The sequence below is a fragment of the Cetorhinus maximus genome, chromosome 3 (genome assembly GCF_964194155.1).
Source record: "Cetorhinus maximus chromosome 3, sCetMax3.hap1.1, whole genome shotgun sequence".
Taxonomy (NCBI): domain Eukaryota; kingdom Metazoa; phylum Chordata; class Chondrichthyes; order Lamniformes; family Cetorhinidae; genus Cetorhinus; species Cetorhinus maximus.
In genome coordinates, this window is record NC_135881.1 from 195,582,491 (window position 1) to 195,596,993 (window position 14,503).

The window sequence follows — 14,503 nt, forward strand, 5'->3', positions numbered from 1 at the left end:
TCTCTTATATCTCATGTGGATGTCAACATTTTGTTCAGTAACGCTCTTGTGAAACGCCTTGGGGCATTTTAAAAGGTTTGATATAAATGCAAACTATGGTAACTACTTCTCACACCAAGCTGAAACGGAACTCCTAACACAAAGGATATTACATTGGAACATGGATTCACACACAGGCTTCAAAACATCAAACTGATGAAGCAAACCCAGGTCAGTACTGCATAGATTCTACAGTGTCACACAATTAAGGATGCTAATTCCCTTTGTACTTTATTCTTAAAATTTTATGTACAAGTAGGACTGATTTACTAATGTACATTCAAATATAGAAAGTTTACACGTTGGTATTGTATAGCACAGGTCACAATTACACTAAGTATTTATAATATGTGAATGTCCAGGTTAGCATTTTTCTGAAGCTGTCTCTCAATCAGAAATAGAATGCAGTTATACAAATGCTTTACACTGATGTTGTATTAAGCAGGCTCATTAAAGATTAGCAAGCAGAATCAGCAGTGGTCCATGGCCTGATCTAGGAAACTGGTTTAGTTAATGGAAATATTGCTTTCCAGAAAATCTTTCCTCCTACCATGCCTTTAAAATGGCAGCCAGGAAGTTGTGTAGCTGGATAGAGGTTTTACCCTTCTGCTACCCTATAAACACAAAACTGTAAACTGCCAACTGCAAAATTAAGAAAAAAAAAACAATCCAGTATTTAGATTCACAGTCAGGTATACCAAGTGCAAAGAGAGAGAAAATACATGAGCTTTCTATCTCTGAGCCATACTATTTTTAATAGAACCAAGTTGGATCACCTGTAAAAATTACCATTTTACAAATAAAAATGAGAGCATTACATTTTAAAATGCAACATGTGGGAAGAGAGTTCATGTCTTTGTAATTGTATACAACACTTTGTTCAGAGAGTTATAGAAAGAGTGAGTAGTTCATGACTGCGATTAGTTCAATCTTCAAGGCGAGGAGTGTAGATCATTTTTCATCTGGCCAGGTCAACCACTTCATTATCTACAGGGGGTGGTCCACTTGGGATTACTGGTGACATTGCCCCTGAAGTAAGATAGCCAGCAATTCCAGGGCCTGGATAAAAAGACAAAATAATGCAAGTTGAAAACTGCTCTTGGACTTGGCATTACAAAGTATACAAAGCAAGCTACAGTTAAAGTCACAGACTGGTAACTGAGAACACCAAATTTACACCAATGAAGACAATTTAATTAAGATTGAAAGCAAGTTTACACTTTAGAGGACATTCCTATTAACCTAGCAACTGTGTTACTACCCCAATTCTCTCCTGACTTTGCTCATTCTTCTTTCATGCCATTGCCATCATTTTAAAAAAGTCAAGACCCTAATTTAACTTTTCTTGACCTGTATCAAATTTACCAATCCCAGGTATACCACTCATCAAGGCTTCTTGAACAGCACCTCTCAAACCCATGGTTCCTACCTTTCAGAAGGACAAGGACAGCAGACGTATGGGAACACCACATCTCACGATCCCCCTCCAAGTCACACACCAGCCTGACTTGGGCATACATTGCCGTCCCTTCATCATCATTAAATCAAAATCCTGGAACTTGCTACCTAACAGTATTGTGAGAATATCTTCACCACATGGACTGCAGCGGTTCAAGGCAGCAGCTCACCACCACCTTCTCAAGGGCAATTAGGGATGAGAAATAAAGTCTGACCTTGCAAGTGATGCCCAATTCTAGAGAATGAATAATTTTCTTTTAAAAATCCGAGCTAATATAGAGGACAGAAAATATTTTGAGTAAATGGATTGAATATTGATTATAGCATGTGGAAATAATGTTAGCTCATACACCAAAGTAAACTGGGAATGGGGTGTGGGGAGCAGGGGTGGGGGCGTGGGTGTGGGAAAAACAATTGCTCAAGTTCAAGGTTTCTAATGATAATTTAAGTCATATTCCAAAAAAAACTTTCGTTGAAGGCTGCATTGCATCTTCATTTTTCAACACTTCAAGGCACTTTGATGTTATGACACAAATGAGTCCACGCAAAACGTTTTGACTCGCAGAAGATTTTGGCTAACTATACAATTGACTTTTCAAACCTCAAAAACATGCGTTGAGGAAGAATGTTATCTACCTGCTTCACACTTAAGAACTGAACAATGTGCCTGCCAGAGAAGCCCCTAAAGCCCACTTCTGAGGTGAAGGGGACTAGTACCAGTAAGGAGGGAAGGTGAGGCACCTAGGGAAAAGAAAAGATACACAGGAAATGACAGAGGAAAGCAGAAAGAAAAGCATAAAGCCGCATTAGATAAATAAAAGCAGGAAAGCATATATTAAAACAGTTAATATTTTAGATAGCTGTTGACCTTTTATCATGCAAAATCCCTCAACCGTGAAAGTCTTGAACAACAAAATTCATCCTGATTAGTAAAATGTTATTCAGGGCAGTGCTGATTCTTGCCAAAGGTTGGTCAAGAATTCTTCATATGTGAAGGAAATTGAGAAGTGTTTGAGTTCTGTGAATTGTGTAACTTTAACTTGTCAAATTATTTTCATACAAATGGGCTCAAACACAAATTAAATTAGAATTCTGTTGTTAGGTGCTCATCGACCTGAAACGTCAACCTTTTTGAGTATTTCCAGCATTTGTTTTTATTTTATATTTAACATTGTGTAGTTGATTCCATATTGATTAGTTTTCTAATTATATGAAGACTGATGCCCACCTTGAAAGGTTTTCTTTCGAGTGGAAGAGTCTCTGCGTACATCTACAGCTACCAATGAGTGAATTCCATCAACAGCATCCTTTAAGAAGGTCTTTGTGCAAATACCATAATGATAGGGAGCCTATCCACCTCCCACTGTATAAAAAAACTCCTTAGGACCAGTCAACACTTTCCCAAAAGCTAATCATTGCACGTGGCATACAAATTATAGTCATTTTCCAAGATAAAGCATCCACTGAAACTGCTATTCCATGGGAATGCTGCAGATTAGTGACTTCTAACAATAAGACAGGAACTAACTAACTGTCAGTATATTGATGATGCCTTGGACTCATACACAAAGTAAAAGAATCTACAAGAATACAGGCACTGCTGGTGGCCCAGACACACCAGTTATTTATAGGTTTAGAACAGGACTTCCCAAACTGTGAGCTGCGATCCCACGAGACTTTGGGGTCAAGAGCTCCAAGGCAGCAATGGCTGCCATGGAGCTCGGACTGAGTGGTAACAGCTGCAAGGTCCCTTTAATTCCTAGCATTTTGTTTTCCAATGGTGGGCGTGGCCTAACTAACCAATTTGAGAGGCCTGATCCCTGCTCCAAAAAAGCCAGTGAAAAAGGTAGGCAATTTAGTTTTAAAAACTCAGCAGTTTAAACACCACCACCCCTCACCCTGGCTCACACTCTGGGGTCACAGCAATTTTCAAACCTCAAAATGGAATCACAGTGAGGGAAAGTTTGGGAGCCACTTAACCACTTTAGAACAACTAAATTCTTGGTAAAACAATGTGGTCACAAAGGTACTAAGATTGATAGATGATCTGTAACTTTGGAATTCAGTTTGCAAAGCTCCAGTCTTTGCTCAACTGGATTTCTAAACAGGGAAATTTGAAAAACTTTAAGATTGCAGGCTTTCAGCAAGACCTGAAGTATATGCCAACAAAACAGACAACACAAAACCAAAGCCGAGTTTGTATTTCAAAGTTCACAGCTCATTGCATACAGTTCAAAAAGAAATGCAGCCTGCAGAAGATGGACAAAGAAAGGATTCTTCTGAAGACAACTGGGATGTCAGAATCTTTACTACACCGGCACCACCCTATATCAGAAATCTATTTATCAATGTTCGCTGATGATTGCACAATGTTCAGCGACTCCTCACATACTGAAGAAATCTGAGTCCTTATGCAGCAAGATCTGGACAACATTCAGACTTGGGCTGATAAGTGGCAAGTAACATTCACGCCAAACAAGTGCCAGGCTCCCTCCCTAACAGTACTGTGGGTATACCTACACCACATGGACTGCAGCGGTTCAAGGAGGTGGCTCATCACCTTCAAGGGCAATTAGGGATGGGCAATAAATGCTGGCCTAGCCAGCAATGCCCACATCCCATGAATGAACAGATTAAAAAAATTGAGTGGCATTGAGATGAGTCCTATTCAAAACTGGTGTTTTGCTTGAAGTATAATTTTCATAAATTTCAGTTGCGCGTCAAAACTTGAGCAGCTTCTCAAAATGACAGGGCTTTTCTGCAGGTGCTGTCGTGCTGGTCTGGTTTTATGCATACGGGTATTGAAAACAAAATTAAAGGAATGATGAACCTGCACAAGATATTAGTTAGAGCATGGCTGGAGTATGTACTATCATCCAGTCATTCCTTAAAGAAAGGAAACAATGAAAAACAAAAACAATGATATTGTTATTGGGATACACTTGGAATGTAGTCACTGGAGCAAAGATGATTAAAAATGGGGGATGTGAACAATCAGAGGAGCTGGAGTAAATATTCAGACCCTTGAGCCTGTTTCACTATCCAAATCAGGTTGTGACAGATCTGTATCTTAACTCCATTTTGTCCAATATTGATCTACATCCTTTTATTCCCTTACCCAACATCAATTTCAGTCTTGGAAATTTCAAGTGACTAATTCACAGTATCACAGAATTGTTACGATGCATGAGGCGGCCATTCGGTGCATCATGTCTGCACCTTTGGTAGAAAGAATTCCAAATTTCCACTGCCTTGCATGAAAAAGTGTTTCCTGGTTTCAGTCCTATATGACCAAGCCCTGGTTCTCCCCACTGGGGGAAACGGTTTCTCTGCGTCTGGTCCATCAAATTCCTCTATCATGGCAAAAAACCTCAATTAGATCATCATTCAACAGTCAAAGGGGAATAAATTATATAACCTGCCCTCAATTTAACCCTTTAAACTATCGTTCTGGGGAATTTGCACCGAATCCAATCCAAAGCCAACATATTCATCCTGAGTTTTGGTGCCCAAAATCGAATGCAGTACCCCAGATGCGATCTGATCAAAACCCCATACAAATGGTGCATCATTTCCTCCCCTTGGTACTGTAGAGATAAAGGCCAACGTTCCACAAGCTACTTGATTACTTTCTCTACATGTGCACTAGGTTTTAGTGATGTGTACATTGACACGCAAAGCCCTAGAATCCTCCATAGTTCCTAGTCTCTTGCCATTCAGAACATATTCCAATTTGCCTTTTTCAAATCCAAATGTGATGATTATACCACTCCTACCTCCTAATCAATTATCAACCCACACCACAAGGATAACTTCAATTTGTGAGGTTTTATTTGTTCCCAACCTCTTGTGTGGAACATTATCGAATACCTTCTGGAAGTCCACAAACAGCCATAGACACTCCCCTAATCACCAAGTTAGTGACCTCAACTAGATTAGTCAGGCATGGCCAGCCCTTCACAAATCTACAATTACTCTTTCTGAACGGCTTGTACTTACCCAAGTGCTCAGTCACTTGTGCTGCTTTTGATAGATTCGAGCAACTTCCCACAACCATTAAGACTCTAGTTTCTCTCTTCCTCCCTCCTTAAATAATGGTGTGGCATTAATATGTCTAATTTTTCATCACTTCTGCTTTATTTGGTGCATTTATGTTAACCTTCTCGCTTTTTGTACTCTGACCTTAGCTCTTATTCCCTTTTTCTCACCTTTAAGCTATTATTTCCAAAGGGTTTGAGGATAAACAGCAAAATAAATTCTATTCATCAGCAAATAAGTAACAAGGGACATTAAATTTTGATTTAGCATTGAAGACAATGCAGAGGTTAGAAGAAATGCTCTCACGCAAAGTATTCTTAGAATATACGGCCACAAACAGCTTTCAAGGTAGAATTAAACAGAATAAAAGGCAAGAGGGAAAGAGCAGTGAAAATGGGATCAGAAGAATAGTACAGGTCCAATGTGCCAAGTTTGGTACTGAAATTCCTAAAGATTTTATGATTTACCACCTTTGCTTTAGGTTGTAAACTGCAGCTTTTCTTGTGTTTATTACGCATGCACTTTCCACACTTGCTCTTTCCATGATTTTTTGTTGCAGAAAGATTTGCACCAGTTTAAACAGCAGCTTAACTCCAGTCTGTACTTTCCAGAGTCAAGATTACTAGTTCTGGTAGAGATATATTATTTTTAAGCAGTAGCTGTATGTTCCACTTTTGTATCCATAACAATCAGGTAACTAGGAGAGCCAACAATAACAGTGATATTTTATTCTCAAAGTCATTGCTCCAATTAAAAACCTTTAATCTTCTCCAAAACTAAGTTCAAGTACTGAAGAAACTAAAACCAACCACAAACTAGTGGGGCTCAGCTGTCAATTATGTATGTAATTCGAACCAACCAACATTTAAAGAACAGAAAAATGTTCTTTGCTCCCAGAACTTTTCCCTAAACAACATTCATGATTCTGAATTTCATATATACTCGAAATGGCAACACCAAGTATACTTTAAATACTGCACAGAGCAAGGTATGGAACACTTCCTTTAAACACTATGATTAAGTTGCTTACCTGTAAAACATTTGTTGTCAGATTTCATAATTACCAATTGTCTTTCACCTCAGTACAACAACAGACTAGTCAGGGAGTTACATACCTGTAAGATATCCCGCTGTTTGCGACTCAGAGATGAACAAATCATGCTTCTGGTCTTTAAAGGCACTCCACACAGAGGAACGAGACAGGATTTCATTCACCTAAACAAGACAGTTGCTTAAACACATTTTAGCCAGCTCCCCAGAATGAGATGAATAAAAACCATGCCATTTCTCTAAATTGAACTATGCCAGAAATACTGATATGGAACTTTTAAAAGGAAGTTTAAGCAGCAATGGTCCAGTTAACATTTAAACCCGATGTTACTCGATCAAGAGCCATAAGAGAATGATAAATTCAAAGAACAGGGCTAATTATTTTTTCATACGCTATAGAGCAAATCATGACATGTCCAATTAGAACAAGATTTTCCCCCATCTGATCTTCAGTTCCTTGAAGCCTCCTGCTATTAATGATCAACACAATAACATCCCAAAAATAGCTGTAAATCAGGAAATGGAAGGGAGGGAGGAAATCCGGAAAATTACAATCACCAGGGAAGTGGTACTGAGCAAATTGCTGGAGCTGCACGCTGACAAGTCCCCGGGTCCTGATGGACTTCATCCTATGTTCTTAAAAGAAGTGGCTGGTGAGATAAGTGATGCATTGGTTTTAATTTTCCAAAATTCCCTAGATTCGGGGAAGGTTCCAATAGATTGGAAAATAGGGAATATAACTCCTTTATTCAAAAAGGGAGGAGACGAAAGCAAGAAACTACATGCCAGCTAGCAAAACATCTATCATCGGGGAAATAGTAGAAGCTATTAAAGGACATTATAGTGGGGCACTTGGAAAAATTCAGGGTAATCAGGCAGAGTCAACATGGGTTTTATGAAAGGGAAACCAGTGGATGTACTGTATTTAGATTTCCAGAACACATTTGATAAGGTGCCACATCAAAGTTTATTGTGCAAAATAAAAGCTTATGGTGTAAGGGGTAACATATTGGTATGGCTAGAAGATTGGCTAGCTAACAGGAAATGGAGGGTAGGCGTAAATGGGTCTTTTTCTGTTTGGCAAGATGTAACTAGTGGTGTGCCACAGGGATCAGTGCTGGGCGCTCAACTTTTTACAATTTATATAAATGACTTGGATGAAGGGACCGAAGGTATGGTTGCTAAATTTGCTAATAAGACAAACATGGGTAGGATAATAATAAGATGTGACGAGGTCACAGGGAGGCTACAAAGGGATATCGATAGGTTAAGCAAGTGAGCAAGGACCTGGCAAATGGAGTATAATGTGGGAAAGTATGAAATTGTCCATTTTGGCAGGAAAAATAAAAAAGCATATCATCTAAATGGTGGGAGATTGCAGAGCTCAGATGCAGAAGGACCTAGGTGTCCTGGTGCAGGAATCGCAAAAGGCTAGTATGCAGGCACAGCAAGTAATTGTGAAAAGTAATTGTGAAAACTAATAGAATGTTATCATTTTTTGCAAAGGAAATTGAATACAAAAGTAGGGAGGTTATGCTTCAATTATACAGGGCATTGGCGAGACCATATCTGGAGTACTGTGTACTGTATTGGTCTCCTTATTTAAGGAAAGAAGTAATTGCGTTGGAAGCAATTCAGAGAAGGTTCACTAAATTATACCTGGAACAGGCAGGTTGTCTTATGAGGAAAGGGTGAACACGGTAGGCTTGTATCTGTATTTAATCCCTTTTTAAAAATTTATTTTTACTTATTTTCATGTTTTATTTTTATTCGTTTTTTTATCTCTTCATCCATTTTTTAAAAATCCCTATCTTTTTTCCCCTACCACCACCTCTCCCCCACCCCCAAAAGGGCCATCTGTCACTTGTTCCATGTTGTTCTTTCAGAGTGCTTACCCTTGTTCTGCTATTCAGACACTCTGCTTTCTTACCTTTATGCCATTATCAGCACCTTCATTCGCCCTTGACACCACCATTAACACGCCCTTTGACAAATATATCATGGACACAAGATAATCTCTCTTAGCCCCCACCTATCGATCACCTTTTATCCAGCTTCACCTGCTCCACTCGCCCCCGCCCCACCCACCCTTAAACAGTATAAATTTCATCACATTGCTCCTTCTCTTTAGCTCTGAAGAGTTATACGGACTCAAACTGTCAACTCTGTTTCTGTCTCCACAGATGCTGTCAGACCTGCTGAGTTTTTCCAGCATTTTCTGTTTTTATTTCAGATTTCCAGCATCCGCAGTATTTTGCTTTCATCTTGTATCCGCTGGAGTTTAGAAGAGTAAGAGGCGACTTGATTGAAACATAAGATCCTGAGGGGTCTTGACAGGATTGATGTGGAGAGGATGTTTCCTCTTGTGGGAGAATCTCATACTAGGGGTCACTTTTTAAAAATAAGGAGTCACCTATTTAGGACAGAGATGGAGGAGAAATCTTTTCTGAGGGTCGTGAATCTTCGGAACTCTGATCCTCAAAAAGACAGTTGAAGCAGCGTTATTGAATATTTTAAATTGGTAGACAGATTCTTGATAAGCAAGGGGTTGAAAGGTTATCGGGGGGAAAAGCGGGAATGTGGAGTAGAGATTGAAATCACATCGGCCATGATCTTATTGAATGGCAGAGCAGGCTTGAAGGGCTGAGTGGCCTACTCCTGCTCCTAATTCGTATGCTTGTAAAACAAAATTGCTGGAAATGAACAAGTCAGTTTTGTCAGTTCTGATTAAGAATTGTATCTGATTGAACTGCTATGCTTTTCCAGAAGCATAAGACCATAAGACATAGGAGCAGAAATTAAGCCATTCGGCCCATCGAGTCTGCTCTGCCATTCAATCATGGCTGTTAAGTTTCTCAACCCCATTCTCCTGCCTTCTCCCCATAATCTTTGATCCCCTTACCAATCAAGAACCTATCTATCTCGGTCTTAAATACACTCAATGACCTGGCCTCCACAGCCTTCTGTGGCAATGAATTCCATAGATTCACCACTCTCTGGCTAAAGAAGTTTCTCCTCATCTCTGTTCTAAAAGGTCTTCCCTTTACTCTGAGGCTGTGCCCTTGGGTCCTAGTCTCTCCTACTAATGGAAACATCTTCCCCACGTCCACTCTATCCAGGCCTTTCAGTATTCCGTAAGTTTCAATCAGATCCCACCCCCCCCAATCATCCTTCTAAACTCCATCCAGTATAGACCCAGAGTCCTCAAACGTTCCTCATATGTTAAGCCTTTCATTCCTGGGATCGTTCTCATGAACCTCCTCTGGACCCTCTCCAGGGCCAGAACATCCTTCCTGAGATACAGGGCCCAAAATTGCTCACAATATTCTAAATATGGTCTGACCAGAGCCTTATAAAGCCTCAGCAGCACATCCCTGCTTTTATATTCTAGTCCTCTCGAAATAAATGCCAACATTGCATTTGCCTTCCTAACTACCAACTCAACCTTCAAGTTAACCTTCAGAGAATCCTGGACTAGCACTCCCAAGTCCCTTTGCACTCCAGACTTCTGAATTCTCTCCTCATTTAGAAAATAGTCTATGCATCTATTCTTCCTACCAAAGTGCATAACCTCACGTTGTATTCCATCTGCCACTTCTTTGCCCATTCTCCTAATCTGTCCAAGTCCTTCTGCAGCCTCCCCGCCTCCTCAATACTACCTGTCCCTCCACCTATCTTTGTATCACCTGCAAACTTAGCCAGGATGCCCTCAGTTCCTTCATCTAGATCATTAATGTATAAAGTGAAAAGTTGTGGTCCCAACACTGACCCCTGCGGAACTCCACTAGTCACCGGCCACCATACTGAGAAGGACCCCCTTATCCCCACTCTCTGCCTCCTGCCAGACAGCCAATCTTCTATCCATGCTAGTACCTTGCCTCTAACACCATGGGCTCTTATCTTACTGAGCAGCCTCCTGTGTGGCACCTTGTCAAAGGCCTTCTGGAAGTCCAAGTAGATAACATCCATTGGCTCTCCTTTGTCTAACCGACTCGTTACCTCCTCAAAGAATTCTAACAGATTTGTCAGGCATGACCTCCCCTTGATGAAACCATGCTGACTTTGCCCGATTTTACCATGCACTTCCAAGAATTCTGAAATGTCTTCCTTAATAATGGACTCTAAAATCTTACCAACGACCGAGGTCAGGCTAAAAAGCCTGTGTTTTTATTTTAGATATCCAGTGGTGATCTAACTGCGTGCAGCAATCGGTCATTAGGGTTCCTTATGTATATTAGATATTATACATACAGAAGCAATTTGCTCCCTTCTGAGACCAACAGCATCACTACCCAAACCACTTGGAACACAGTTCACCAATGGTGGATTCTTCAAGAACCATACCATTAGTTGGAAGATCAATACTGCGGTATCAGATTAAATCAGAGTCAGAAAATCTACTTGTAAGGGGTCTGTGATAGTCAGTTAGAGGGGACAAATCTTATACCCGTTTGACTAAAATATAGTGATACAGAAAGGAATGAAGGTAGAATATGGCAACAGTGATCAATTTGGCCAGCTGCGCCACTGATCACTATAATCAATTGAGCCCGTATATGCTGCTGGTTAATGCTACTGTAAGACTTTCTCCTTTGTTTCAAAAGCACGGTTCACAGATCAGTCCCTCAGAGTCCCAGAGCAGCCCAGAGTAGAATGCACTCAGTTGTTTTACGATGACTTAACAGTGCACTTAATAGCTGAGCAGCACTTTAAACAGACGATAAAAGCAAAAACATGGTCAGATTCATCCTTAGAAAATATAAAAGGATGGTCAGTAAAATGTTGAGGGTAGAATTGAAGAGGAATAAGCAGCCGTTTAAAATGCTACTCAGTGCTAAGCAGAACATGTGGGAATTCAGGTTTGGGTTCTTTGGCATCTTCCTGTGCATTTCCAGAAATTAACACTTTAGTAGGTTTTCTGGAATGTGATCAGCACAATTGACTGCACCGATCACAACGTGAGGCTGAGAAAGTATGGATAGCCCTCAATGTAATATGGTTTCAGTATTTAATCACTAATACATCTGTTCATTACAACAGTTTTTACTAATTTAAAATCATTCTTTACTTTTCTACAGCTTTTTTAAAAATTTGGTCATTCCTCAATCAGTTTCTTATGAAACATAATTAAAAATAAGAGGCCAAGATCTGAAGAAAATTTTAAGAGTGATTCCGTTCTGTTCCGTTAGATAAGTGGCATTTTCAAGACTCTTCCCATCTGCTTTGATTTTTCTAGGTCACTTGGTATCAAAACTTGTAGATCATTGTCCAAACAATGGGAACATTGCTTTCTCAATGGCAGATCATACACTGGATGCCTATGAACTAATTTGAAAAAAAAACTAACCTGTTCACCATACTGAAGACTCCTTGTCATTGATTTAAGAGCATTTACAATCTGGGCTTTTGTGGCAGCTTGGTTTTCAACCTTCTCAAGCCCTATTCCTTCTAAGAGCCGCAGGAGATATGGCACCAACTCAACTTTCAGACCCTTGAGAAAACATGAAAAAGTTCTAATTTCACACACCGCAACCTCAGGCTAAACTAGGTCCCAAAGAAAGAACTTAGTGGTAAAGGGAGTTGCACAAACAGTTAAGTGTAAAAGGCAGGTAATTGGCAAGTGCTTCATTTCAAATTAAATTACAACTGGAACACTGCTGTACTGCATTCCATTATACATCCATTAGCAGTGAAAAGTAGAGATAAAGATCTAACTATAAACTTCTTTATATATCGACTTCTGTGCCATTTTATATTTGCAGAATAAGTTTGCTAAATGCTACTTCAACGAAGTGTGTTCAGGACTGCTTCTGAATGGGTTTAAAACACAGGGAAGTGTGCAGAGCTCAGATATATTGGATAATATGATGGACCTGGGGCTGGTAGCTCACTGCTCTGAAATACAGCTTGTATTAATGTTTCATTGAAATTCAAGATGCTTCATACACATACAAAATGGTAGGAAGCACAATTTGTATATTGTATTTTAAAACTTTGTGATATTCAGTAGAGAATGAGCCTCAGTATCCTCCAGTTAACATTGGGAAAACTGAAATTATTGCCCTTGGCGCCAATAAAAACCTGTACTTTTGCTACTGATTTCACCCCCCCTTCCCAGCCATCATCTCAGGTCATACCAGACCGTTTGCAATCTCAGCATCCTACAAGACTCTGACCCACCATTTTCCCCATAGACTTGTACTTTTACCTCTGTAACATTGCCTTCCTCCACCTCATGAAGGTTCATCTGCCAACAACATGCTCACCCACTACTGAAGCCTTCTTCAATATGCTTGCCACTTCCAATGCTCCTGGATGGTCTGACATACTCCCCTCTCAGTAAATTTCAGGTAATCCAAAACTCTGCTGACTGTACTGTATCCTACCCCACACATTCAACACTCCTGCCCCTGTTGACCATCACAAATCCAATGGTTCCAATTTAAAATTGGGCTTCACCCCTCCCCAACTCTACATGCTACTCCAGATGCCTTTTGTGTGTCCCTCCTTCTCTTGCTCCACCACTGGTAACCAGGCCTTAAAGCCTTCGAAGCTCCAACTGGAATGTCCTCCACAGCCACCCACATACCTCTCAAACGCCCTCTTTAAAAGGCATTGCTTGGACTAATCTTTTGTTCACCCAATTAACTCTCTCTTTGACTCAGCTTCTACTCTCACGTCTAAATGTCCTGGGACATTTTTCCACAATAAAAGGTGCTGTGTAAATGCAAGCTGTTAATAATTTGCATCAGGTTTACTCCTCAACAATAAACATCTACTCTAGGAACTAGAGGGATATTAATGCCAGGGAACTATATGCCAGCAGTAGAGATCTTCAAGGGAGGGGTTGGGGAAAATATTGAAATGGGAAAAAAAATCAGTTGACTGCAGGATTTGCTCGTAATCTGATTCATCGCCAGACCAGGTGTTATACTAATAGCTGGTGCAAGACAGATCCAAAAATGGAGAATGATTATATCCATGAGGCTCTTAACAGTGCCAATTATTTAAAGAAATGAATTAGTAGATTCAAAATAATTGACAAAAGGAGTAAATGTGATGTGAGGAAATTTTTTTTCACCCAGAGGGTGGTTGGAGTCTAGAACAAATTTCCTGAAAGGGTGGTGGAGGCAAGTTCGATGGAGGTATTCAAAAGGGAATTGGATTGCTACCTGAAAAGAAAAAATGTGCAAGGTTACAGGGATGAGGGAGTGGGACTAGGTGGAATGCTCTTTCAGAGAGCCAGTGCAGACTCAATGGGCCAAATGGCCTCCTTCTGCACTGTAAAGATACTGTGATACATCTAGGATACATCTACAATAACCAATCCATAGATGGCAATTCAGATTCATGAAATTCTCTGACAAAGGGTTACCCACCTGTGCTACCAAGTCAGTCTGCTCCTTCTGGAACATTCGGTTCAGAGATTCAGAGGCAAGGCCTACCATATCTGATCGCATCTTCATTCCATTCATCAAAGGCCCGATAGTTTCTAGCATTGCCATGGCTCGGACACACAGCTGAAGAAAAATAATTCAATTTTTAGTAAATTTGCAAAACAATCAGCATTTCGTTAAGTCTCAGATATTAACACTAAGGTTACAGAGGAGTTTGTTACTGAATAGTGGGCACTGTTCATCAGTGTCACCGGAATACTTTAGGTAACTTTAATTATATTATCCCCTTTTAATCTGGCTAAATAATGCATACAAGCTGAAGGTGGATTAACAATCTACACCAGAAATCAATTGACAAGAGTCACTTGCATGTGGGCAGTGCCTACTTTTCCATTTTCCCTCTTCTTGCCACTAATTGATGCCATCAGACTGCAAAATCTGATCTTGTCCAATAGGTACAATATACTTGTTCCCTGTGATAAGGAGAAAAACTGTGGGAAGGGCAGTCACAACACTAACCA

The 14,503-nt window shown here is 40.1% G+C and overlaps 1 protein-coding gene across 5 annotated transcripts in view; it reads right to left on the bottom strand.

The window, feature by feature from the left end:
* Positions 1–244: 244 nt before the first annotated feature.
* dnajc13 (dnaJ homolog subfamily C member 13) overlaps positions 245–14,503 on the bottom strand; it is a 140,433-nt gene continuing 126,174 nt past the window's right edge. For 4 of the 5 annotated variants that reach the window (XM_078539530.1, XM_078539533.1, XM_078539531.1 and 1 more), the window contains 4 exons: positions 13,965–14,105; positions 11,933–12,076; positions 6,651–6,750; positions 245–1,098 (listed from right to left, as the gene is read on the bottom strand). In XM_078539530.1, the coding sequence (XP_078395656.1) occupies positions 998–1,098; positions 6,651–6,750; positions 11,933–12,076; positions 13,965–14,105 (486 nt within the window). In that variant the 3' untranslated portion in view covers positions 245–997. Of the gene's footprint in view, positions 1,099–2,117; positions 2,239–6,650; positions 6,751–11,932; positions 12,077–13,964; positions 14,106–14,503 lie in introns of those variants that run through there. The other variant, XM_078539532.1, reaches the window with a different exon arrangement.